Genomic DNA, 27795 nt, shown 5'->3' on the forward strand with positions numbered 1-27795 from the left:
ATCCCAGGAGAAAAAAAAGGAAAAAACTTTAAAGTTTCTGTGAGGACCCAGATACTCTGTGGTCTGTCTTTACAGATAGTTTCAATATGAATTTGGCATTGCTTCACTCTTATTATCATTATTTTGTTTTAACTTGGAGTTTTCTTTTAGTTTCACTATCCCTTTACAAAACAACTGATTATTTCCTTTAACTAGATCTTATTTTTATTTATTTTGTTTCAGTGTTATAATGCTCCTAAACAAGTTATGGGCAATAACTTTAAACAAATCTGTTGTCATTTTATTTTTGCCACTTTATTTTTCTGTGTGTAAAACCTTTTACAGAATCATAATGATTTACTCTTTCTAATAGTGGGCTGGCAGGTACTGTTAATCATATTATAATCTCTAAACTAAATCTATAATTTGTTATTTTGGGGAAAAAAATAAACAGAACTGACTAGACTGAGAAAACATATTTTTTTCCATGATCACAAACAGCACGCAGCTCAGAGAGGGCCAGTCCGGAACTTGATCAGCACAGTTTAAAGTTCGCTTTCAGCAGGAGATGATTTATGATCCCCAAAATAAACATTTTCTCACTCATTTCATGTAATAAAAACATTTGTGAAACTTTGACCTGGAGTCAGTTTCGTGGTTTAAACGACTTCTTTTTGAATTCCTGAGCTTAAACGAGCAGCAACAGGAGTGTTTTGTGTCAAAGCTTCCCAAGGGGAGGATTTGAAGGAATGATCCATTTCTCTCAACCTTATCAGCTGCATCCCACCCCCCCCCCCTCCCCCTTATAACAATGCCACTGTGTGCAGCCCCCGCTGCCTTGACGCCCACCCCGCCCCCCGTTCCCCCACATGTGAGATGCCGTTGTGTTGTCTTGTTCCCCCACAGCTGGACCATCTCCCTCTCCACCCCTTCACCCCTCTGCTTTTCCTCCATTCAACCACAACAACGCCTCCGTTCTTCCAGCCACACTATGCAGATTGTTTCAGAGGACAAGCAAGAAAGAGAAACAGATAGAGGCTGCGGAGGACAATGAAACAGCTGGCTATGTTAAAGCAGTTCATTTTGGTATTCTGTATGTCTTATCTCATATAGCTCGCGAACTGTATGTGTGTGTGAATGAGTGTGCCGCACACATGCACAAATCTTACATGTTGTGGCGAAATAAACCCTGCGAACAAAGACATATGGAGACTTTGGAGTGTGGTTAAGTGTGGGGTGAGGTTTTGATCATGACTGTCTTCCTTAGCAACAAAAATAATAAATACTGAAGTTATCAGTTAAAAACAAATGACAAATTATATCCTGATACTCCAAAATTTAAAAACTTTGTTGGCAGACTGTTCTGTGACCTGCGTTCCAACTCTCACCCGGTTTACTGATGGACTGTTTAGCCACTTGGAACAAATGAACAAAACAGAATCAATTTGTACTTTTTATAGCCTAATAATCAAGTGAGCAATCAGTGACCTAATTAAAATCCAGCATCTATGGACTCCATTTAGCTCTGCTTTTGCTCCTGTAGGAAATATCTGGCTTTTCAGTGTGGTCAGTGTGGCAAGGCTTCAGTTGAATGAGCCTTGGATTGGGATCTGGAGTGTTTGGAGGCCAAGTCAAATCCACACATTCATTAAACACGTATGTGTTTTATTTAAGGTATAGATGAATGTATGGTTCTGTTGTTTTTCTTACAAAATGTGTAGGTGTTAGTCCCCATAGGGAAATTACTCCTCTGCATTTAACCCATTCACCCAGTGAAGCAGTGGGTGAACAGTACCTTGCTCAGGGGTACCTCAAGTTAGCCGTTCAGTGAAGTTGAACCCCTGACCTTCCGATCATGGGGCAACAACTCTACCTACTCTGCTATCCCTGCTATCCCTTTCAGCATGTCTTTTTGATGAGTAGTTTATTATATCTAAACCATACAAAAACATGTTTTTCTATCTAAGATCGCTAAATCTATCGTTAAATGCAGTAGATGTTAGTGTTTCAGCAATTAATCAGTAAAAAAGCGAAATTACCAGGGCCAATAAAACAAAAAGCAATACAGTTTATACCAGTGGTATCAAACATAGGCTTTAATCTGAAAGCCAACACCTGTGATCTAAAAGGGTCCAGTCCAGCGATAAAGATGACTTTGCTTTACTTACTTTATTTATTTTCCATTTTATATGTTAGCTATAAAGGGTTTTTTTTTCTGGCCAGGCCCAAAGTGTAGTTTTATCTTCCCACCAGCAGGCGGCGACGTTAACGTTTGTAGTTTAAAGAGAGTAAAAAAATCAAAATGGCGCTGCCCAGACCAGGTAGGTGGACGCGTTGCTATGGTTGCTAAACACAAACCTTAGCAGTAAACGTATCACAACGTTTAAATTGTATTAATTTAACGCACAAAAACTTCACAGCGGTGTTCTTCCTGTTTTGGTCCACTGTGCCGAGTCTAATTCGGTGTGTCTGTGTCTGCAGGGAGGCCGGCGGGTGTCGTATCCTTCTCTTTTTATTATTAAAACGTGCACGCCACAGTCAGAAAAGTATCTGATAACGAGTGATGCTTAACTTTGCACCCAGCTGTCGTCTGTGACTCTGCAGCTGCTGCTCCATGTGACAGCCGCCTATTTTGTCTTCTACTTCCTCTTCACTCTCGGGTTAATCATCAAAAAGAGTGAGTGATGTCTCTCACGCGACTTTTCCAAAGACTCCGATGTACCTAACCGTGTCTGCTGCTCTCAGGCTTGGTGCTGTCTTATCCTTCCGATGCTCTGGTGTGTGACATCTTTCTGCTCTTCCTGCTGGCTGCTCTGGAGTTTCTCCATTTCTACATTGGTAAGAAAGCGATCAAAAAGCCAGTTGCACCATTTCAAGCATGCTGTTATCATGCCCTACTTATTATACGTTTAATACAGCTTCTTGAAGCTGGCAAGGTTGATAGAAAACATGCTGGACCCTGCACAAATTCACATTTACTTTAATACTCCTTACCCGTAACTATCTTACCCATCCAATTTGTAGGTCTAAACTGTGAAGTGTGATACATATACTTAATACATGTAAATATTTGTGTTCCAAGTTTCTATTTACATTTTAGCACAACATGTAAACAAGAAGGAAAAAAAACATGTGCGACCGCTTACACGCACTCATGATAAACCAGATTAACCAGATTTGGTTTATTATCACAAGATCCTGGATTCAAAGAATTTCAAATCTGATTTTATAAAAGGCTAAATAAGGTAACTTTTTATTACAAAGGTCTTAGTTAACAGGAAATTGCAAAAAAATCCGTTTAAAATTATGTCAGATTTTTATTTATGGCTTATTAATTAGGTCTTTGCAACATCTCTTCACTGCAAAGATTGTTTATTGGCTGCTGGTGTGCTGTAGGTCAGGAGGTAAAGGTACATATATGTCATTAGATAGAAAGCGCTTCAGCATATGAATGGGTAAATAAAGTGCTTTGAGGGTTCTTTGAGAGTAGAAAGGCACTATTTATAAACCAGTCCATTTACCATATGCAGCAGTAGCACCAGTTGTACCTTACAGAGAGTGGTCCAAAACAGAGAAAGTATTGAGTGAGCAGCAGTTCTCTGGGAGAAAATGTCTTGTTGATCCCAGAGGTCAGAGGACTGCTTGGATTTCACCACTCGTTACAGCCAAGGCATGCAGAAGAGCATCTCACAACACATTGAACCTAAAAACAGAGGGGCTACAGCAGCAGAGGACAGCATCAGGTGCCGCTCCTGTCAAGTGAGAACAGGAAACTGAGGCTACAACACTGGCTCACTAAAACTGGACAACAGAAAATTGAAAAAATGTTGCCAGGTGTGGTTCTTGAATTCAGCTGCGACATTCAGATAGTATGATCAGAATTTGGTGTAAACAACATGAAAACATGCATCCATCCTTGTATCAGTGGGGTTCAGGCTGCTGGTTGTTGTATATACAGAATGTCCTCTGGACTCCACTTCAAGGTCTTTAGTATCAACTGAATATCATTTAAACACCGCATCTGATCCTTTATGACTACACTGTGCCCATCTTCTAATGGCTGCTTCCAGCAATGACAACAAACAATGCCATAAATGTCAAGTTGGGATATTTGGTGTACCTAATAAAGTGACCACCACATGCAGTGCTTTTGACTCTCCAGTAGTCCCCTTACACTCAGTTTGTTTCCTTCATAATCCTCTTATCATCGCTTGGATTTTTTATCTTAAGCTGAAAAGTGCTGACATCAGCCAATGTGATGCAGTTTAAACATTAACAATTACAAATATCTGCCTGGTAACAGATCCTGAATCACTTAAGTGAGTAAAGAGGAGAGGATATATCATTTTATTATATTTTTAACCAGGTAATAAAAGTAAAACAAAAAAAGTAATAATCATTAATTTGTTGTTTTATGGTTGCTTATCCAGCTAAGGTTAGAGGAGAGTCCTTCACATTATTAATCCTCACTTACTAGTTAGCAAGGAGGACACAAATTGTACCTTAAGAGGGTTTTGAAAGTTTTTGCAAACACTGAAATATGTGAAAAATGAGGGCTTGGGTTGTGAAAATACATATTGACAGAATGACTATTGATATGCTTTGAGAAATGTTAGTAAATTGAATGTGATGATACTGATATCTAAAAACAAAATAATAGCGTTTTCATATCATGTGATAATATTGTAAACATTGTTCTCACTAAATACATGCACTTATAATTCAAACATACTCAATCCATGAAGCCAATTTCTTAACCAGTTATGCAAAGAGGAAGAGGCTAGCACAGAGAGCTGACTGGTGTTTTTGAACCCATAACCTTTTTTCTGTGAAGCAACAGTGCTATGTTGAATTCTATTCTATTCTATTCTATTCTATTCTAACCACTGTGGCACTGTGCGGCCTGAGCGTAGTCAAGGACGAATGTGACTGCTTCAAATGGACACATTCATCAGTAAACTCAAAGACAGTCTATACACATTGCTTTTCTCTGAGTCTACAGGTGTGAAGGGCAACCTGACAGAGAGCGAGACCTATGTTTTTGGCAACCTCCTTTTGACGGGGGCAACCATCCTGCTGACGGTCTACTTCCTAGTGTGGCAGAGCTACGTGATGAGGGCGGATGTAATCATCAGCAGCGTCTCACTCAGTCTCTATGGTTTAGACGGAGTCTTGGCTTTCAGCACTTTAACCAGATTTGCCAGGTTTGTTTCACTTTCATGATTTCACTTCTCAAAACTAAACCAAAGCTTTTATATTCAAGCTCAACGGCTTCATTCATGACAGGCGAAGAGGCTTTTATTGTATTACCCCTACTATGCCTCCCCCTTTTTTTATCAAGTCAGCATAATTGACAGATAGGTTGGTAAATTACAATATCTGGTGTCAAGCACAGATAAAACACTTCATTATTCCCACAGGAGGCTGGCCTACATTTTAGGCTCCATTTATTTTGATTGAGTTGATTTGTCGACATCATTAGCATCTCATACGTATGTTTTGAAAGCCCCCACATTGACGCGCTTTCTTTGTGTTCATGCTATTGTTTATGAAACAAATAAGCCCCGGTTCCCTTTAGGACATGTCTGAATTATTGATAATGGCAGCATTCTTTCATGTGATACTGTATACCTTGTGCAATGTCATCACATCCTCAAATTTTCCTCCCAGGACAGATGCAACGACGATAATTCCCTGTCTTATTCTGATCGGAATCTCTATTGTGTGCATGAGGAGGAGATCAGTGAATAAATCTGTGTGAGAGGGGTTTAGTTTGTGTGAAAAACCATGTAAACTAACAATCCTCCTGTTGGGCAGCTCGTTTCATGAGTGGGTTGTGCGTATAATGAATGTGCAATGATACAGCTTATTTTTATATGTTTTTTTTTGTTTTTGTTTTTGTTTTTCAGGGTCCACTCATGAAGAAGCCCATGAAGAAGTCATGTTGTTGTTGTTGTTTTTTTTACATCTTATCTCACAGTGTGTCTACTGTGATTTCTTTTTGCAAGAAGAAAACCACAAATTAACAGCATCACTTGGATTGTGTTGTAAATACTTATTTGGACTGTTGTGCCTATTATAAAAGTAATATAAGTTAAAATGCAGGGATAGAAAAATATGAGTTAATCTGTGCTGAGAGGTTCTCAGGGATTTTTTTTCATATTAAATGTTTTTTTTATGTGTGTTCCTGTTTTGTACAGTAGAGGGCAGACTTGCGTTGATAAAGGTTTGAGTCTTCCCAGATGATTTTCCTTGGAAAATATTTTTGAAATAAATAATATAGGGGTTTTTTGTGGGATGTTTTAATAAGTCAACTGGAGCGTGGTCACACATATGTACAAATCACATTTCTAAGTGCCAACAGAGCCTGAAGTGACCTGAAAATATCACATATCAAATATGAATTCTGCATGCCAGCTTCTTAGACTTCAGCTGAGCATATCAGATGTCAGATCAGGCACTCAGAGCAGTTTGTCAGTGTTGTTCTTTGAGGCATTTCCGACTCTCCTTTCTTCAAACAGATGAAGTTAATGATCAAACACAGGGACAATGTTTCCAGAGTAACCACTTTCAAAACATTCCACATTTCAGAGTGCCCGTCCTTGAGCAACAAGCACGCACAAACACTGGCTGGATGTCAGCAGCAACGTTTATACAAAGACTTTTGTGCTGTGAATTCTAAGGTGATTCAGGGGGGTCAACAAAAAATAAGGCCTCTCTGAGAACTGCATTATCTTAGTGGTTTTCTTTGCAAGGACAGCACAATATACAAAGAGTGGTCATTCTTACCAGCTGGTGACACTGAAACCTGGGCAGTGTTCCACGCTGTTGCTCCTCTTTCAGTCCCCCCACCGAATTCGACTAGTTTACACCAGTCACTGTGCTGCTGCACAACGACAAACCTGCAGAATTTAAAAGCTTCCACCTGAGAAGAGCTTTATTGGAAAATGCGTTTCAATCAATGCATGTAAAGTTGACGGTTTATTTTGCCCTGTCATTGGTAGAATGTCACCCACGACATCTCATGTGAGATCCCACGTGTCGCTTATATTTTGAAACAATGCTTCCAGCCGTTGCGCAAGGTTTCCCCACGGTAAACCGGAATAAGTAACATTTTTTAAAGAACTGTTTGCACAATTACTCCTTTAACCACTTAAATCCCTTAAAATCAAACTGCGGGAGAATAAGGAAGGACTACCCCCTCCTCCCGTTTGGCGCCGAACGATTACATGATTTGCATTAACTTATATTGTAAAGAATAGTGACTGGCGACATTTTTTTTTAGCGAATGACTGGAGTTACACCACCAGCATATTTCAAAACTGTCACCATCCTGACAGATTCTGAGAAAAACACAAGGACCGACCCACCTTCCAAACAAGGTGTCCAAGGAGCTCCGCCCCTCTAAAGTTACCTGCAGAGTCACCTTCTCAACGGCGCAGTTTCTGAGAACCGACTGGAAGCTTCTTGTGCTACAGGTGTGCAGTTTTGGAGTCCAGCGGGTTTACTGAGATTAGAGATAGTGCGAGATTTGCAGCGGAGGGTTTTCTTTTAGTTTTCTAGCTGCAGGTTGGGATGGCTGGCTGATGTTTAAGGCGCTGTTTCATCCACGTTTGTCACCTTTCGCATCCAATCCGGAAATTTTCACAGTAAGTTTCAATGATGGGTAACAGATATGCTAGTCAACTGTTTGTGTCTAAAGCCATTACATTAAATTTACATTAAAACGAATAAATAAATAAGTATTTGCTTCATAAATCGCAAATTGACTACACTGGAGCTTTTCAGTCGTGTCATACGATCTTGTGCGCCAGTAAAAGTTTAACTTTGCCCTTTAAGTTTGTCTTGTCTAAGTTTATATAATAACGCTGCGTGATTAGTTAAACGTATTCATTTATAAACTCCGTGTAACCTTGTGTACACCGATGTGAACCGAATGGATGGGAACCACCAGGCTTCATGGAAGCAGTCAGTTACTGGCATGGAAGAAAGCAGATGGCAGTATAATAAACAAGTAATTGGTTCCTGTGTGGTCAAAAGTCATGTTTGCTGTTGTTTTAGACGTGGTGTGTTGAGGTTTTAAAATATATATATAATAAAAAGTTTCAATTTTTTTGCAGAGAAAACAAATGGTGGTGGTCTGGTAGCATAGACTACATGTTAATGAATGAGCTTATAATATACACGATTTATTTTTTAATATTATATAGTGTAGTCTATAATCTCACATAAAGCCACTGTATCCAGCTGAGATCTATATCACCTGACTAATACAGAACATTCATTATTTAGATATAAAAACTAGATATTAACCTGCAAGTGTGCAAATACTTTATAAGTTAAAAAACATTAAAATTCAGGAATAAGCTTCAGATAGTAGTAGTCAATGTTTTGTTTTTTTTTGAAACACACACACACACACACACACACACACACACACACACACACACACACACACACACACACACACACTACCTCTAAGCATTTTTAATTAAAATGTGTTATTAGACAAAGACTCGTAGCTAATTTGTTATCACATTTTGTTAAGTTTGTTACTGATGAAGTATAACTGACACTCTTGCAGTGCATCAGGTACTGCATGTGCATTATCAAAAGTAATTTGATTACATGTAGATTTTCCTATGTAATTTCACACAGTACATTGTAAAGTGTTACATTTAATGGAGTCTGGTCAAATGAAATTTGCTCAATTAGCACACATCCAGTTTATACCAAGCACATTTTCCTCAATGAAGAATTATTTGAATTAACAACACTTTGATTTGATATATTTTAGATGCATTTTGCACAAAGCTATCACTTCATGTTTTTGAGCGTGCATGTATTTGCTTTGCTTGCAACAGAGCAGAAAAGTACACGTCGCTGCCCTAGTTTACATCTGATTTCACCAACCGTTTTAATTGCAGCATTTAACTCGATTGTCAAAGGATCATGGTTTAATTCCAGATTAATGGGTGTAGGAGTAACCTCCTAATATGCTGCACATTAATCACCAAAAGAGAAGTAATAGCTACTAATATGAGAGTCACAGTCTTTATAAAAGTTACTTCCAGCTATCATAACAGTGTGAGCGAGTTACAAAAAAGCAAGGAACTGTTATCACTAATGAGATTGTTTTTCAAGACCATGGGTCAATGTAATGGCACTTATAAGAGATCATTGATGCAGCACTTACTATATAAGGTTTTCTAACTTTGTAGCGTTGATGTTTTTAAAATAAGCACATCTGTTGTAGTCGGACTCATTTGACATCAGTCTTCAAAACAAGTGTTCCTTATACAAGAGGCAGCTAATGAGCATGTGCTGATTATGTCACAGTAATGAGGCTGTGACTCTTCAGGTGTGTTGTGGGGCGTTTGCAGTGTTGCTTGGAGCTGGAATGCTTTTTATATGTTGTTTGTTTTAGAGCTGTCGTTTAAAGTAACTTAAGGAGCTGCAGTCTCCTGGGGTGTGAGAACCCCGAGAGATTTCATGCGCGTGGATATGCCAGGCTTAGAACAGAGAGTGAAGGCCAGCAGACCTTTACTTTGTCTTTTTAAATTTCTGCCTACTGCAACTGAAATAGCCTCTTGTAGAACGTTTCTGTATTTTATTGTAGCTACTGCCTTTTCTGCAAATCCTGCACTAAAGAAACCTTTGTTTATTTAGTCCAAACCGTATGTGGCGTACTATGAGCAAAGAAATATTGAGGTTTTCATAATTATGCACGTTCCTGGAGAAAATCCACTTTGAAATATGCACGCACATAGATTTGAATTAACCTTCAGTGTTAAACCTTTATGTGAGTTTGTGGGTTTGTATTTGTTAGCATGCTGACAGACAGTTTTCAATCCAAAAACAATTATACCACAAATCTAAAATATGAGACTGTACTATAAGGCAGAGCTTTGCTGAGTCGGGACTCACACTCAGATAACTTTTTGTCAAAGAAAGCAATTCGATATCGGACCTAATTCTCTCAAATATGAAATTTAACCAGCCTGATATTGTTGTTCTTTTTTTTTCTTCTTAAATTAGTAGATTTAAAAGAAAAAACACGAGCATCCTCTGCTTCTTATTAACCCGGCCAAGGGGGTTATGTTTGTGGTTGTATTTGCATGCGTGCGTGCCATTTTGTCTGTAAACATAATAGCCTGAAATGTTTTGAATGAATTTTAATAAAACTTTGTAGAGGTGTAGAGTGGGCTCATGTTAGCAATCCATTATGTTTTGGCTGAGATCCACCAAGGTCTTTGAGGTCAACATAATGATTTGTTGGTTGAAAATTGGCAAAAAGCCTTAGAAACATTTATTCTTATTGTGTTGTCAAAGTAGGGTATGAAGATTTAAAATATAACTTCACATTTAACCTCTGACCTCTGAAGGTCAACAATGATATAAGGAGCTTCTAAGTATCACCTTACACGTCATGTAAAACTACTTGAAATTCTACTGCTTTTGTTTGTATTGTCAACATTTGTTTTATTTTGGCTTTGCTATGTACATTACAGTAACAGGTTATGACTGATTCAATACATAGCAGCTTGAATACATGTACAATGTTCCTGAATTATTAGATTTTTTTTTATTCAATTTTCTTAACTTGCTATTTATTACTAAATTGACTAAGAAATGTACTTAGCCGCAAAAATAATGAGCGTGTTAAAATAAGTTCCAGTGAGGCAAAAAACAAAATTCTGCACTTGGCACTTGTTTTTATTGATGTATATAGAAATGTATGTTTAAAAGAACCAAATTAATAATCAAATGTAAAATGCATTACTATTTCCTTAAAGTTAAATACTGCTCAGTGAGTGATCTGCCTGGGTGGAGGTTTTTGCTCTCAGAGGGCTCCTTGTTTAGTACGTAATTGTTGCTGTCATTCAGTGTAATTTCCTCTGAGTAAAGGGTTGTCATTATTTAGCAATACACACAATAAATGTCAGTAAGCGGAGGTGAGCAGGTGGCCTCTTGCCATCAAGTTCACAGCACTTGACACCCTACGTGTACTGCTTTGGCTTTACCTCCATCCTGAAACCTGGCAACAGGCCAGAACCGTGAACAATAGCACTGACGGAGGATGGCCAGAGTGATAAGGGTGGAAAGAGGAAGTCTATCTTTTGGGCAGGCTTACTAAAGTAAATATAGCCTTTTCTTTTCTTTTTTTCCCTTTGCTCATGTGACTCTTTGTTGTGGTAATCTTCAGCGAGGAGGTGGCCCCATCGTGGACATAACCATATTTTAACTTATAATAAGTATGACTGTGGTTGGCTAAACTGCTTTTATGAATTGCCCCCTCTTTGTTTCAAAAGATCTGAAGAGATTATCCGTAAATAAGATTAAGTTTATGATCGGCCAACGAGATAAGCTTTTCAGACCGCACCCGTACACATGTAACTGTTGTAGATAAGTAGCGTAGAGTAGTGCTTGTTAGGACGACATAACAGTTTTGACTTCAGGAAGGAGGTAAGGCATGACACGAGGAAATGTCAGAACAGTTTGTTTAAAAAAGAAAGATACTGGAATGTTTATACCTGTTGTGGGAAGCACGCCCAATGCCTCCGAGTATCTCAGTGTCAGTTTCCCACAGTTTGTGTCGTTGTAGAAAAGTTGAAATTCCTTCTAAACGCTCATCCCTGTTTGAGGATACAAACTGAACTGGCTGCTTAAAGTGATATTTGGAGTCTAAAAGTCACTCCAGCTGAGAATTCAGTGTTGCGTTCAACTCACGGTTATTAGTGGTTCATGCATTGATAAAAAAAATTACTGTAATGGCATTTAGGTTTAATCTATTTATGGTCTGCAATGTAGCTGAAATCCTTATAAGTCCTTGCAAAATCTCTAGTGTGATAACGTGTTCATGCCAGTGACTATAAAAAAAAGTCACCTGTACAGTCACTGGTTCAATCACAGTGTTTGTTGTGGCTCACATTATATAACCTTGTTGTGAATGGCTTGATAGACAGGTTAAAGTCTCCAGGCTGAAAGGTGTGTGACAGTTGTTTTCGCTCGTTTTCTGCTCCCACTGATCTCTCAGATTTAGATGCAGTGCTCTGTTACACGCTGCGTCCTTCGGGACTCTGACAATTATCAATGTGGATGTAAAAACCAACCGAGTTAATTAATTGCAGCTATGCAGATATAGTCTTCAACATGTTGGATCTAATTACACAGAGTACGTCAGCCTGCTGCCTGCCATTGTCCCAGATCAGCCCCCAGACTCTTAGCAGTACAGGCCAAACACCTGGCTCTCTACAGTGAAAAAACAGAGTGTGCAGCAGAGTACGCTTTGCATACTGGATCTGCAACCTTGATAATGTAGTTATATCGATTTATGAGCCTTTACCCTTTGGATTATAAATGAGCTCAAAGTGGAGTGCGAGGAATCTCTGCTTGGAAAAATGTCTGAGCTGTTTTTAAGACATGACACATGCTTATTAAGATAAGATAGAACTTTATTAATCCCTCGGGTGGGTTCCTCTGGGAAATTCGACGCTATTGTAGGGTAAAATATTTTCCCTTCTCCTCCTTCTCTTCTCTCACTCTGTCTGTCATTTTCTTCATTCAGGTAGATGCCTTAAATCATGAATCACCAGGGATCTCCGCTGAAGCAAGCCAAGTGAGTGTCACATTCCTGCTGCTTCCCCTCTGGATGTTTACCTTTCAGTGTGTTAGCTAATGCTGCTGGGTTACTCTCACACAGGCAAGAGAAAATCACTAACCCAGTGTGTGGAAGGTGGTGTGGGTCAGGGACTTTGGGTACAGAGCCGCTCTGTTGAAAATTGTTTGTTTTGCCTGGGTCTCTGGCTCCAGCCTTCCCCTGTGCCCTACACCCCCCCCCCCCCCCTCCCTCTTCCACTCTCCCTCTCCCTGATCCATATGCTCAGAATCTCAGGCTAATCTCATCCAGTGCTGGCCAGTCTCCTCTCTGTATATAGCTCGTATTTTTTTCTGTGCATGCAAAAGGGTTTGTGACACTTAACTATCGTGAGGTGCGGGTCAGAAGATGAAGGGCATGCTGCGTAACCCTGTACCCTCTTCTTGTCATTTCAGTGGAGTGGCCAGATCGGACAGCAAGCTCAGCGCCAAGGCCCTCTATGGTAAGTGGCTTCATGGAAGTAGGTTGAGGTGTTGCGCTGTTTGTTCCTGAAAGATCATTTTGTTGTTCGCTTGTTTCCAGAACTTTGTTGCGACATGCCCTTATTTCTGTGGCATGACTCACAGCAGGCTAGCTACAGTTTACAGCTTGTCATTGAAGAGTTTGGATACTCTTACGTGTCGGGGAATTAGATGTTTAGTATTGAGAATTTGCTTACTTTCTTGCAAGAATCTGTTACTGAAAATAGATCCCAAATGCTCTATACTTTTTTTTCACATTGCTTGGTTTACTTAAAAATGAAACTATAGATTTGTGACCAATTTTTAAGGATTTACAGCTTTAGCTGTATTTTCTTAATTAGATACCTTTCCAAACTGTTCCTAGTCAATCTGTGTGGATTAGCCCTGTTACTGACACAAATCACAACAATTTTCCATTTGCTTTGCAAATGACTGTGTCCGGAAACTCACTCTGTGGCATGTTGCCGCAGGTGTAGTCCTCACTGGACTGTATGTATGCCAGTGTGTGTGTATCTGCACTTAGTCACATTCTTTGAATTCAGGGATATGCTTGTTATTTTAGTGTCCCATTTGCATTGTTGGGCTGCATTACCAATCGGTAGTAAGTGCTATTAAACTCAGTAATCCAGTACTGGCATGAAGTGACTTTTTATTTTAGCTGTTGCATGCTTGTCTTAGGGTGTGTGTCACTGAAATTCGCTTACACTGCAGGGTGTGGCAGTTTTTAACATGTGGTTGGAACAGGGTGAGGTGGCCATGTCTTGCAGGTGAATAAAGGGCACATTGAAAAGTGAAAAGGAAAAGGCGGACTCAGGCCTCCGGTCCTCCCCTCGTTGCCTCAGACATTAGCTCACTGGTTCCTGCCAACACCTCCTTCCACACTGTCAACATAAAGAACTATTTCACAACATAGTAGGCACAGATAGAAACCTACGCCGAGCTACAGCAGAACAACCCACTTTCCTGCATGGCCAAATTTAGAATCGCCTGAAATGGCAGATGACGCTATTGTAGGGATGCAAGATGTTCCCAAAACTTCTGACTGTGCACCTCGTTGTCTGTGTGACATATCGGAGCCGTAAATCATCCAAATATCCACAGGAAACTCCCACTCTAGCAATCTTTGTGAAGTATCCCACCGTACGTGTGATGAGCTTGTGTTGTTTGGCAGATGGTCACCACTACCGTCTCACTGCAGGGTGACAGCCACGTGCCCATCCTTTTTAACCCCAAGAGGCAACAGTGGAAAATACTGAACACCAACCATGACAGTGCTAGATATTTGGTAGGTCAGTGTAGGATGGTTGTTCACACTATGCTGAATAAACACACGTACATTAGTTAAATTATAACAATCTCCCATATGCAAACCACCCTACCATTCACACAGTGCAGTCCAGCAGAAAAACGAATGCAAATGATGCACAGGTCCTCCCACTTGATCTGTTATCAGCAGCAGCAGCAGCTTTGGGGTAAAGCAGAAAGACGCCACTTAGGACTCATCATCTGCGGACTTGAAAATCACCTGGCAGCTATAATAAGTTTCTCGGGAAGTTTTGGGTTGAGGATCACAGGTAAACTTTTTCTTGGGTGGGACTAAATCAACAGGTTCGAATTGATGTTTTCCTGCTCTGTTGCTTTTCTTGAATGTCTGTGTTGTTTTGTAATTCAGTTGAATCTCTGCGATTGATCCACTGCATTTAGTGTCTCTTCTTTTGGTTAGTGGTGTCAGGCTGTGAGAGGTGTTGATGTGGTCCTTGCTAGCAACATATGGTCAAGTCTTTGTTGACGCAGCCGGAAACTTCCGTATCTAAAGGGCGGTGGCACAGTTAGAAAGAAATCACAAAGTTTTGCCATCAAGGTGTTGGTGATTGACTAGATATATAATTGTGATGATGCAATTTTTCATTATTAGTCAAACTGATTCAAAATTCTTTGTCTGCTACTCAGATAATCACCAGTTTTGTTGGTTTTGGATTGAATCCCATTAAATATGTTTAATAGTTTCCCAGTATAGGATTGTCCGATTGACCTGGGTCATGTATTGGTTTGATAATCTGCCAGGGAGCCATGTTTGTCACTGGTCATTGACTCTTCAGACCTCTGAGGATTTGCCCATCTGCCTGCTAAGTGGCTGTTATTGTAAGCTGCCGTGGCACTGTGAATTGACTGGCATAAATGTCAGTCATTAATAAGACATGGGGGGAGCTCGTCTTTCAGATCGACACCCGACGCTTGTGTTTCACCTGTGAGGAGCCAAGCAGAGAGGAAATGGCTGGAAGAGGAAAGAGAAATGCTTGCATTGTTTGGGCAGCGGTTGCGCTGGCTCTAAAATTGTCCCCTTTAGAGGTCTTGTTTCATCACAGGCAAACATGTAGGACTCTAAGAAGCATGTTCATTACCACAATGAATTGGAATATCGAATATTAGAATGTCATTTAAAGCATTATTGCACATTTTGGTAAGTGCTAGGCAAACAGAGTGGCTTTGTGTTGCTGTAAAGCACATGAACAGAACTATGTCTGTACGAATAGAAAATCTGCGTGACATAAGCGTGTTGATTTTGTTGGGTAGGGGACTGGGGACACAGAGCGAGTTGATATCTAGCAATGGAGTTGATTGAGCCATGCTCTCATTTAACCGTAATTGTTACCTGCAGACTATTCAACTGGTAAATGGGTCAATGAGCACACTGGCACACTCATTTGTAATCAGCCTGTTCAAAAAGAAAGCCTTGAGCCAACAGCACACGCAGTGCATGCAGCACATGCAGAACATGCATCACGCTAACACAATGGTGACATGAGTTTCAGTGTTTTTGTGCATCGGACATTTGATATGGATCACTGAAAAGGTTAAATGTTTTTTGGTTTTGTTTTGGTTTTTTTTAAGCTGCTGTGATTTATGTTTTTATCATTACATTTTCCTCAAAACGTGTAACGCACCCTAATCTGCAGCTCTCATCGTGTTTATTGAGCTTTACTGAGCTTATTGTCTCAAATAGTTTTTGCTTGGAACTTATTTTTATGTATGAAAAATTTTTTGTGACAAATGGGCCAGATGTGTAGATGAAACCTAGAGCTTCCTAATCTGTAATCTGTAATTCTACAGTGTCTGCACTGTAGAATTTGACTGTTTTGTGAATAAGGAAGCATTAATGGTGGGTTTAGATTTAGTTTCAAGTATTTGTAAAGGCTTATCAAGCGTGTCTTAAAACAAGCCTGAACGTGACCTTTTTCCTTACTGTATTGAATGCAGTTGTTCCTATTGCAGCAGTGTGCAAAAGTCTTAGGCTATTAAGTTATAATTTGCTGTTATTTCTTTAAGTTTAAGCCTTCAGGAATAGTTCTCCAGTTGTAGCGGTAATCGTTTCAGCCGTCTCACTACTACAGAACTTTAAGGTGTGGAAACTGTACTTCAGTCTGATTTTTACAGCTTTTAACCAGCTGAAAGGTAAAGATGAGGAAGTGTGACGCTGTCACTGATCTTTGACCCTCCAGTAAATCTGTGCCTCTGAACGGTGCGCTGGATCTGACGAAGATTTAATCCCAGCTCGGCCAAAATATTTTAATATGGAGCACAGTGAATTAATACTCAAGTATCCTCTGATTTCACACTTAATTATGAATTTCTCACATAGCTCTGATCTCGTGTTACTTGCCCTCAGGCAGCGAGCAGCTGCAGATCTATTCCTTTACCTTAAAATATAGTCGAAAATCATAAGGATGAAAACTTTATTTTAGAAAGCGTGCAATATATCTGAACAGTGTAGTTAACATTGGGATTAGCAGTTGACCTCATGGAAAAAGTAAAAGGAGCATACATTACGATTCTTTGTCACTTCCTTATTGCCCTCCTGCTGTTCTCAGCTTTAATGCGTCCTTTCAGCTGTTCACTCCGCTAAAAGGTTCGACCTGTGGAGTTGAGGTCAATGTTGTTTATATAGGTGTACATATATACAGCAGGATCGCAAGCAGCACCGAGGAGGTTTTTACTTTCTGAAATGTAAATTTATTTTTTTGTTCTTATCAACAGAGCAGAGGAAAAAATACTCCAACTCCAATTTTATCATGCAGGAGACGTCGCAGTATCACGTTGAGGTAAAATGATCATTATTTCATTGATTTTCATATCTCATTGTATTTCAAAATTAAAGCAAAGAAGCGTAGACTCACACAGTGTGTGTTCATTCATTTATTCAGTGTTACACTTATTTTAACACACTTTAACTTCTTATTTCGCTCATAAGGATTTTAGAGGTCATTAATGTAAAATGAATTTAAGTGTTTATGAAACCGCGGTATTCTTATGCACAGTGTTTTTTGTCATTGCTCTGCCTTTATAGCATTTTTTAAAACTTTTTTAGACTACGGTATAATGTAGTAGTATGTTACTGGAGATGTCTGTGTTTACATTCCATGCAACGAAGATGTAATAGTCAGTGTCCTGATCATTCAGGGCGTTACTGTGACATTTATCTGTAAATTTTTTTTACATTATCTCATATAATGCTGTTAACTTATGGGTTTAAAATGCTTGTCACGTAACCTCATTTGCAAAGCAAGATAACGACACTATGAAGGTTATGGCATATTGTTCTTTTGCCCAGAGATAAAAGCTGACACACAGGTTCATCTTCTGATTACATTTCACTTACTGGAACTTTGTTATAATAAAACAGTCGGGCCTTTGATTGCAGCAGTAATGAGCTAATGTTGGAACGACTGAGTCCGAGACGTGCTTTGGGTCAGGCATGTTTCTGAACTATGTCCTGTGTCCACATTAATAGGATATCTTCTAAATGCCTCCCTCATTATCACGCATGGGTGAGTAATGATACACAAGATAACAATCCTGGTGCCAGCAGCCACTTAGTGGCAGTAGTTCAGTTTTGATCAGATAAACAGAAACTCACCCAGCTACACAAAAGTCAGTTAAATGAAGCATTTATATAGCAAGAGAGTACAGTTAAAGGAATGAGGGAACATTTTTATTTGTTTTCTTGCTGAGAGTTAGATAAGTAGATTGATTGTGGCTCTGTGTTCTCTATGGAGTCACCGCAGGTTAGCTTAAAGACTGAAGACAGGGAGGTGGCTCCCCTGGTTAACTAATTAACAAGTTATGCTATACTTAATCATAAAAAAGTGTAAAAAAATAAACACTGTGGTGCCAGACTGTTTCTTGGCTGCCCCCCGCACTTCCAGGAGTTTTGTCATTGTGTGTCATTGTGTCATCGGTCAACTGTGAACAGCCTGCTACTCCCAGCCAAGAAACGCATACTTGGCACATGCTTCTTTTTTTGATGAGAGATTAAAAATAACATATAATGTGTTAATTAGGAAACTTTTGAGCTGCTTCGAGACAGAATTTTCTATTTGTTTCTTTCTATTTCAGTCCTAAAGCTGTAATCTGATATAGGGTCTAAGCATAAAGTAAGCATATCCCAAATGTCACAAGCTTCCTTCCTTATATTTGAAAATTAGATCAAGTATATTGCAAATTATGACTAACCACTTTCTTGAGCACAGCTTCAAGTGCAGGTGCTGTTTTTAGTTGACTTCCACTAACACACTAAGTCACCAACAACTGTTTTCTCTGCAGCATCTTTCCACATTTGTTATGGACAAGACAGAGTCCATCGCCACAGTGGATGATGCAATCAAGAAACTGATTCTTCTGGACTCAAAAGACAAAATCTGGACCCAGGAGATGCTCCTCCAGGTCACAGACAAGTCAGTCAGACTTTTGGATTGTGATACGCAGGTACAGCTCCAAGCATCTGTTTACACCTCAGAACATTATTTCAACATGAAATACCGACATTTCTGTGTTCCAATAATGACAGGCAAGGGAGATGAACAACATTAATAATCTTGTTGCATTGTGTTAGTCCTGAACACAGTCAGACTTGCTGTATATACTTTGTTTTCCGTTGCAATGCTACAATAGAGTCCTGTAATTATGCCTTTTCTCTCGTACAAGTCATTTAGAAGGCTATGTGTCTGATTATTTTGTACTCAGTTGGTGTCTCGCTCTTTCCCTATTTCCACCTCTTTCTTATCTTTTTGTTGTTCTGCTACAGGAAGAGTTGGAGAACTTCCCTCTTCCAACCATCCACATGTGTCAGACGGTGTTGAATCAGACCCGTTACCCCTCCGTGGTGCTGCTCGTGTGTCAGGACAAGGATCAGTACAAACCCGACATCCACTTTTTCCACTGCGACGAAGTGGACGTGAGTTTTTGTTTGAATACGCCACATTATTACATTGTCTTTGCATGATGGATGGCTTTGTGTTTTATATCATTAAGAAAACCTAGCTGCTGATACCAGAGCACTACAGGTCAGATTTCAGCACTATTGTCTTTGCAGCCTGTATATTTGTATGGAGGAAGCTGGAACTCTGTTAACTCACTGTAATAACATTATGTCTGTGTAGTTCAGAATCACCACTAGTCAGTGTTGTTTCCTGGCTCCGAATGAGGCTTTGGGGATTGATTTTGAATATAAGGGCCAATGTTCCATGTTGGAGTAAAGGCAGTATTTCTGTGTTACCTTATTTGATTAACTTCCTGTTATTTCAGGCCATTTAAGGGGGGAAATGACTTCTTTGTTGGTTTAAATGTCAAAAATGGGTTTATTAGAATGCTGGATCTTTTAGCCCTGGCTAAGACTAGACAAGAAAGCGCTGGGTCATAAAGATTTACTAGAGTGACCTTTGCTTTATCACATGAGGATTGTGTTTGAGAAAAAACAGAAATCACCATAACCAACAACACAAACCAGATATAGTGTTGTTAAAAATGTCTAGAGCCAGCAGCTTTCACGTCTTTACATCTGGATATATTTCAGATTTGAGAATTAAAGTTTGCAGGTGTTAACATGCTTTAGAGAGGTGAATTCAGTGTACTGTAAAACTTTAAACCACGTGAGTTGGTCAAATAAGTTTATATTTGTCTTGTTGTTTAACCTTTTTCACACTCTCACTGAAATAACTTTTTTTTTCTCTTTTTTTTTGGTATGGCTCAGAGTGAACCTACTAAATGGGAATATTTTAATATTAATGTTAACTTGTGTCTCTCCCTCACTTTCTTCAGGCTGAGATGGTTCATGCAGACATTGACAGTGCCATTGGAGACGTCAAGCACGGGAAGAATATGAGGCCTCAGACTCTGAAGTGAGATTAGTGCTAATATATGTAAACTCATGCAGTCAAAGACACATTTGAGAAGGTAACTAGCCGCGAGCTAACTTGTCATCATGTCTTCCCGTTAAGGGTGAACCAGGAAAAAATGAAGCGTCACAGAGAGACTATCCTCCCCCCGTCGGCCCCTAAGGGCCCACCACCTGCCGCAAGGGGACGAGTGGCAGCCGTGGACACACAGGGTGAGATTTGACACGCATCCACGGCTCGCTTTTTATTCTAAATGTTTTGTTCAGTGGTCAATTTGATTCATTTTTGTCTCTTTTTGTCTTTGTAGACAGACGAGCTTTCAGGCAAAGTGACTCAGAGTCACATGAAAAGCTGGCCCAGCGCATTGAGAAGGATGTGGTGAGTGCCTTTCTTTATCCACAGGGACACCTGCTAATATGCTACGCTGCTCCTTTCACGTCTCATGTAGCTACATTCTTCAAAGCCTAAACCTGAGCATTTGTCCCCCTCAGCAAATCCTTAACTGTGCCCTGGATGACATTGAGATCTTTGTGGCACGGCTGCAGAAGGCAGCAGAGGCCTTTGCTCAGCTCAACCAGCGCAACAAGAGTAAGAAGAATAAGAAGAAAGGACCAGCAGGTCTGTCTCCCTTTCTTCTCATCTGGTGGCACAAACACAGTGACAATATGTTCATATTGCTCACGTCGCCATGTTTGTGTCTCTTTGTGTTCTGTGGCCAAGGACTCTCATCCACTGATGTATGTGTTGTAGTAGTGGCCACTTTGGGCTTCTTTTAAGTAATACGATTCTCATTATGCAACTCTTATAACTGGAGTAATATTATTGCATTCTTCCACTTTAAAATGACGGCAAACCAAAACAAACCGATATTCTGTTTGATCTCTCTTGGAGGCGGTGGTGTGTGACGTCAAAGCAGTCGCCTCCTGTGATTGTTGCACAAAGCAATAATATTACTGTAAATGTTGCTGAGTAATGTTTTACTGCCCAACGCTGGCGCTGATGTGATGTTTTATGTCAACACGCGTGTGCAGTTAAGCGTAACGTGCATATTACATGCGACACTGTCCTTGTGTGGGGTCAGGAGACAAACGCACATGTGTGAGTTTATCCACATCGTCTGGTAATAACGATGTGTGGTCAAGTGTGCTGGAAGTGACGAATTCTCCGTTTTGAGAATTTGTTTCTCAACTTTGAGGTCAGTGTCTTATCTACTGTCACTTAATCTGGGTAAGAATTATCAGTCAAATGTCATTCTGAACCTCTCATAACTGTGAGCTATTGAGCTCAGGTTGAGAAACACTGCTGCACCACGTTCTCTCGTACTCTCTGGCCAAAGGTGACCTGTATCTATAAAGCTGATTGAGGCTATCTGCTAACTACCATTTCTGTGTCATTGTCTTTTATTTCACTGGAAACAAAAGCCATAAGCTTCTGACTAGATGAGCATTCAGGTTTTTATGACTTTGACCTCTGGCCAGAAAGTGAAAACTGTGTCCCATCTGTATTGTGTCTGTGTGGCCGGCGGGTAACTCTGGAGTCTGTGTGTGGTCATTGTTGCATTGGTTGTTTGCAGAGGGCGTGCTGACCCTGCGAGCCAAGCCCCCCTCTGAAGCAGAGTTCATTGATAGCCTGCAGAAACTGAAACTGGCCTTCAACCTCTTGGTGAGATATCAAAGCACCTAGCCTCCCTCATTCATCAGCTGTTGTCTCTTCAACGCCTCATTGCTGTGTGTCTGTCACTGCGCTCCCTGCAGGCCAAACTGAAGAAACACATACAGAACCCAAGTGCATCTGAGCTGGTTCACTTCCTCTTTGGCCCTCTGGAGCTGGTAAGAGTTTTTCTGATCTCACATAAGTGGATTATCCCAAAAGTCAACAATATACTCTATGCATGCATGTTACTGTTAGTTTTGTCATTTGATGCCTTAGCATTGACTGAGCTCAGCCCACAGGCATATCTGATGGGAACGCATTAGGCCTCTTTCAGTTCACAGATGAGAGCAGTTCAGCATTTTTGCCATCAGGCATTTTAGCTTTGTAACACACCCACTAAACTCTCACCAGACTGGAGCAACGTGGTTTTCAGCTATACTACAGGTGCAGCTGCACTTACATAATGTTGGTTTTCTAAACCACAGTCTTCTGCCACACCTTCGATACTGCTGGATGGAAGCGCAAAACCAGACTCTGTTTATATGGCGCAGTAATCTTTGAACACATTGGTTTTATGCAGCTGAGAAAAAGAAAACGCCTCATACAGTACGCCTCCTTGACCGCTAGTTGTCCTCCAAGGACGGTGTCAAAATACGGAAACTCAAAATATTCCGAGCAGTTTAATATTTCGGACATTTTAAAATGATTTTTTTCCTCTTTAAATACTTTTACTTGTGCAGTAAAGTGAAAATGGTAAACGTTTACATGCTGAATTCAACACTCAAATACCAAGTTTGCATAACTGTTTAAAAAAAATGTAAAAAGAGCTCTAAGTGATACCTTTACAGGTAATACACCGTAATGCTTCTGTATGGTGAATGCTATGCCAGCTGTAAACACTTGGTGCATCTACAGGTGCTGCAGAGCTGTGGAAGTCCTGACCTGCCGCGCTCAGTCATGTCTCCTCACCTGTGTAAAGATGCTGTTGACTTCCTGCGGGGACACCTCACACCAAAAGAAATGACCATCTTTGAACTGCTTGGGGAAGGTTGGACCAGACCCAGGTATATTTGCGGTGTTGTCATGGATACAAACACTCTGGTTATGATTCAGTGCTTGTGACATGGATCTCTTTTGTCGCAATCTTGCCCTGCGGGGGGTCGGGGTGACCATGTGGTCCTGCGTAAAATGCTGAACTACGTTTTACAGTTGCAATTAAAGAAGCGACAAAGCTAAACAGGGCTGCAAAGTGTTGTTTTAGGATGTTTTACTCTAGCAGCGATGTTTAATTTGATATACCGGTATGACAATTAAAAGTTGAACTAATCTACAGAGACTGAAACTAAATGAAGCCAAAGCTGGCTTATGTCATGCATGCATGTGTTATTGTGTCCTAATTCTAAATCTAAATATAGTAAATGTAATCCTAAATTATCTGTCCCAGTGTCAAATGTGTTTCATGGCACAAGCATGACATACAGTAACAGGTGCAGGTACTTACATATTTGCCTCAATTGCAGAAGCATGCAGAACTGCAAGGAATTTGTACTTGTTTGTTTGTAAAATAGTTAAGAGGTTCATGTACGATAGACCTAATGTCTAATCATTACAAGACGTCATAGTAAGCTAGTTAAAATTATGTGAGTAATGCTGTCATTTTTCATATTTACAGTCAGCTTTTTCAATAGAACATCAAAAAAACATATATGTTTAAAATTAAGAATAAATATATTTATAATATATTTATAAATCTACAGTGTTACGGTTACCTTCAACATACTGTAAGCATTTTCAGATGAAAATCTGCATTTTCTTCTAATGATATATCCCCTGTCTTAATTAGCATTTGTAGGACGCAAAACACCTTGAAAATTTAAAAAAAAATTTGAGCAAATTATGATCATTTTTCATTGTGCAGTGAGATCTGATTTCATAGATTTGGATGGATGAAGAAGTTTAGCACCCCCTGAACATTATGGCAGTTTCCCCATGAACAGCAATGACCAGTTCAGCATCTGCACTGGTACTGCTAGCTCTGTCTCCACAGTAGAGTAGCTCAAGTGCAATTTTTTTGACCATCCCTTCACTCGTCTTCCTGCAGAGCCGAGTGGCCGAGGGATCAGTGCGCTCCTCCTTATTACCCGAAGTTTCGAAACGGCTGGGAGCCGCCGGCGGATCTTTTCTTGACATCCCCGTGGGAAACGGAAGGACCCTCTGCCCCCCTAGCTTCCCCCTCAAGCCCAACTTACAGTAAACACAAACCTGAGGATGTAAGGCTTTTATTAAATGTTCCCTACCTGTGGAAAAAATAAATGCCGGTATCTGTAAATTTGTTTATTTATTTTTGGTTCTTTTTCAGTATTACAGGCCTCATCCCTCAAGCCCCTTAAATGGGTAAGTAATGAGGTCCTCCACATAATTTTTATTTATTTTTTGGTGTTTTTCCACATGCGATATCACAAAATATAAAACTTTGACACCATGTGTCTCCACAGGTCCTACAATGGGATCCCTCAGGCCCCCAAATATGCCAAAATTCGCTACAGCTTTGTCGCGCGGAATGCCAACGAGCTGTCAGTGCTGCAGGATGAAGTCCTCGAGGTTGTAATGACATATTCTTTTGTCCTTCATTTGACGTTTGTAATTTCAACCAATTTGATAGTTTTACTCATTAACTTGGACATTTTATCTGCTGAATGGGAGTGTGTTACCTGTAAACCCGTCATATGGTGCTAAAACACAAATGGTAGCAAACCAATTTCAGCTGTGCACAGGTCAAGCGTCTGTCACCATTTGCAGTACAGTGGAGTAATGCGTGAACTGTCTTTTGCAGGTGTTAGAGGATGAAAAACAGTGGTGGAAACTACGGAACCGCAGCGGGCAAGCCGGCTATGTCCCATATAACATCCTGGATGTTGTGACAATAGAAGAGCCAGAGGTCCCCTACTCCTACCAGGTGACCAACACCCGCCCGTCTGCATTTTTAAAACTCTTTTTTGGTTCTATTTGAAAACGAATAAAACACACACTTTTGACTGTTTAGACTTTATTGTTTACCCAAAGTTTAAGATCCTTCCTAGTCATGACACCACAGTTCTGAAGTCCATCTGACTGCTATAAAGCATTCACGATAACAGATTAGATTAGATTGATAGTAATTTGTGAAAAACATAGCTGTTACCAATGGCATCTCATGTCATGAAACAAAAGTGACTTGTTAGTTCATCGTGCCCAAGAGCCGATGAGCTCATGCAATGGCAACGATGAGGCATGAATCCGTCCCGCCACAATTCGCGAGAATTGCTATTCCTGCTAGAGTATTACTCAGAATGCAGTGAAACACAGTGATCACCTGATGGGTCTTTAACCAAACTGTACTCAAGTTCAAGGTCACAGGGGTTGTTTCTATTTTCATAAGAATCTCTGCTATTCCTAAAACGCTGGTCAGGTTTTAGTAATTAATTTGTCCTGGATGTGACTCTATTGACTTCTCAGTGAATTTTAATTAGTTTGTTGTAACAAAACTTGTAACTTTCTTTCTGTACTTCATGCATTACTTACGATTTACCTGTGATTTGTGAAGTATCATGAGCTGGATGGGCTACATCTGGGTTTTATTTTATCCTTTAAATCCCATGCATCTTAGCTTTTTAGATGTTATTTTGTTTGATATTCTTCTGTGTCTAAACTAGTGTGTAATTTAATATAGCCACACTGAGTGACTTCTCACATGCCTCAGCAGCCTGTTTCTCAGCTCTGCTTGCAGCATGAGGGTTTCTGACTGAGCTCTCAGCAGTCAGGCTGCATTTTGGTCAGTGCCAGACTTTGCCAAGGAAAAACAATGTGTGTAATAAAATAAGATCATATAAGTGCTTCTGCTGCATGGAATTTGATCTTTTCTTTTCCTTTCTTTTCCGTTCTCAACCCTTGGTTAAGATACCTAAAAAAATGGTCCATTGTTTTGTTTCCATTTTTTGCTTTGGAAAAAGAAAGGAAGGAAAATGTTTTCATGTGTCTGTAAAAAGAATGTGTTTTTTAGTGGGGTTTTTTTTTTAGTAACAATAATAAAAGAATTCAGTGCAGCCACAGGACAAATAATACTTTTCATTTTTTTCTTCACCTTTGTTTACACTGTACAGAGCCATGTCACTTTAGCTGTAATCTTATCTTCACTTCATAGACCAGAGGAGGCAAAAGTACAGACTTTTTGTACTTAAGTAGAAGAACAGATACTTGTGTTAAAAATATTCTGGTAAAAGTTGAAGTACTAAATCAACTTCTTTATTCAAGTTAAAGTAAAAAATACAGGCTCTGAAATGTACTCAGAGTAAGAAAGTAAAAAGTAGATCCTTGAAGGACAGTTCTACCAAAATTCTTCTCTATCTGTTTTTATGCAAAGTATACTAGATAGATAGATAGATAGATAGATAGATAGATAGATAGATAGATAGTAGGGGTGCAACGATACACAAAATTCACGGTTCGGTTCGATACTTTGGTGTCACGCTTCGATATTTTTTCGATACAAAAAAAATGTTCATGCTTTTTTAATTTGTCATTTATTAAACTTATAGATATATATTTTAACTCAAAAGTACAGTTTTTAAATTTAATGTTGCTGAAACAAAAGTAATTAAAAAAATAAATATATCTCAGGGCTCTCAAAATTTCAAAATCCCTGGTAGCCCTTCGGGCAGGGACTCTTCAGTTTTTGGTAGCCCAAAATAAATTTAAGTAGCCCGAATAAAAAAGAGAGAAATTTTTTGATTGATGTTTTGTTTCCTTTACAATATTATACATTAAAGTATAATATTGTAAAGGAAACAAAACATTAATCAAAAAATTGTTGAAAAACAAATTACAACATTGTATAAAAATTACAATCATCAACTCAAATACTTGGTTCTAATTGAACAGAAATTTCTATGAACTTGTAAGAACTGTGTAGGACATGAATCAGTCTGTGTCAGATCCTGAATTTGAAATTTCCACTGAAGTCACGGGTAAGAGACAAGTGGAACCAAGATCTAGGCCATTTGCTTTTTGAAGTTTGCAAAGACTGCTAAATTTTGCCAGTGGTAGTTCACTCTTTGCAACATAGTACACTGTTCTAAACAGATTTTTCAGGTTTATTTTTAGTATGTTATTTGCAATTGGTGTTTGTTCTGGGAAAGATATTGCAGACTGAGCAATAATGCATTTCTTGCATTTCTCATGGGTTCTAATGGGGGCCTTTCTTAAAATGACTGGTCCCAGTAACAAAGGCGCTTGTCGACTCAGAAATCGAGAGAAAACCAACAACACACCCGGCAGAACATCATGTTATTTACACGGGTGCACACAAGTGGTCCGCATGTGCGCATTCGCTGTCAAAATAAAAGACGCGCACCAGATAAGAAGTTGCAATGCGCGTTTGCGTCCATATAAAAGCACTGTTTTGGGGGCTAGAGTGGGATTTTCACGGCACATTCCGCACCACATCTCTGTGCGTTCATCATTTGTTTGAAGCCAGCTCACCTCCTGCAACCACTTTTCCGAGAATACATGCTTCTTTTGTGGTTCGGACTCCTTCTGACATTTGTTTGGAGGTGGAGGAACACCAAAGTAATTGCTTAAAGGAGCTTCTTCGACATCTTTAAGAGTTCTAAACAAATGTCTGTCCTCCTCCAGAAAATCTTATGTATGCAAACACGCGTTGCAACTTCATATCTTGTGCGCGTTTTTTTTTTTTTTTTTTTTTTTTTTGACAGCGAATGCGCACCTGCGGACCACTTATGTGCAGCCCCGGTTATATAGCTCGTCATATTGCAGCCACAGAAATTCTTTTGTCCATGAAACCATAAAGCTGCACTTTCTTTTTGCCTTATAGACT

The 27795-nt window shown here is 39.7% G+C and overlaps 2 protein-coding genes across 5 annotated transcripts in view; both read left to right on the forward strand.

Annotated features, from left to right (window-relative positions):
• Nucleotides 1–2249: 2249 nt before the first annotated feature.
• Nucleotides 2250–6267, forward strand: LOC146704683 (transmembrane protein 80-like). The gene is made up of 6 exons (XM_085461982.1): nt 2250–2300; nt 2461–2477; nt 2563–2656; nt 2725–2817; nt 4982–5183; nt 5889–6267. The coding sequence occupies exons 1-6, from the start codon at nt 2282–2284 to the stop codon at nt 5899–5901; spliced, it is 438 nt and encodes a 145-aa protein (XP_085318108.1). The 5' UTR covers nt 2250–2281; the 3' UTR covers nt 5902–6267.
• An 895-nt stretch (nt 6268–7162) lies between these two features.
• Nucleotides 7163–27795, forward strand: part of eps8l2 (EPS8 signaling adaptor L2) — a 29236-nt gene continuing 8603 nt past the window's right edge. Inside the window, exons 1-17 of one of the 4 annotated variants that reach the window (XM_085461980.1) lie at nt 7163–7628; nt 12548–12598; nt 13033–13079; nt 17134–17198; nt 18700–18861; nt 19181–19330; nt 20194–20273; nt 20373–20482; nt 20578–20648; nt 20762–20888; nt 21844–21932; nt 22025–22099; nt 22839–22987; nt 24025–24193; nt 24283–24317; nt 24419–24524; nt 24757–24879. In XM_085461980.1, the coding sequence (XP_085318106.1) occupies nt 12564–12598; nt 13033–13079; nt 17134–17198; nt 18700–18861; nt 19181–19330; nt 20194–20273; nt 20373–20482; nt 20578–20648; nt 20762–20888; nt 21844–21932; nt 22025–22099; nt 22839–22987; nt 24025–24193; nt 24283–24317; nt 24419–24524; nt 24757–24879 (1593 nt within the window). In that variant the 5' untranslated portion in view covers nt 7163–7628; nt 12548–12563. Of the gene's footprint in view, nt 7629–12547; nt 12599–12836; nt 13080–17133; nt 17199–18699; nt 18862–19180; nt 19331–20193; nt 20274–20372; nt 20483–20577; nt 20649–20761; nt 20889–21843; nt 21933–22024; nt 22100–22838; nt 22988–24024; nt 24194–24282; nt 24318–24418; nt 24525–24756; nt 24880–27795 lie in introns of those variants that run through there. The other 3 variants (XM_085461979.1, XM_085461978.1, XM_085461981.1) reach the window with 3 other exon arrangements.

The sequence above is a fragment of the Copadichromis virginalis genome, linkage group LG7, assembly GCF_057382275.1.
Source record: "Copadichromis virginalis isolate Kocher_CV1m ecotype Utaka linkage group LG7, C_Virginalis_male_GT1.1, whole genome shotgun sequence".
Classification (NCBI taxonomy): Eukaryota; Metazoa; Chordata; class Actinopteri; order Cichliformes; family Cichlidae; genus Copadichromis; species Copadichromis virginalis.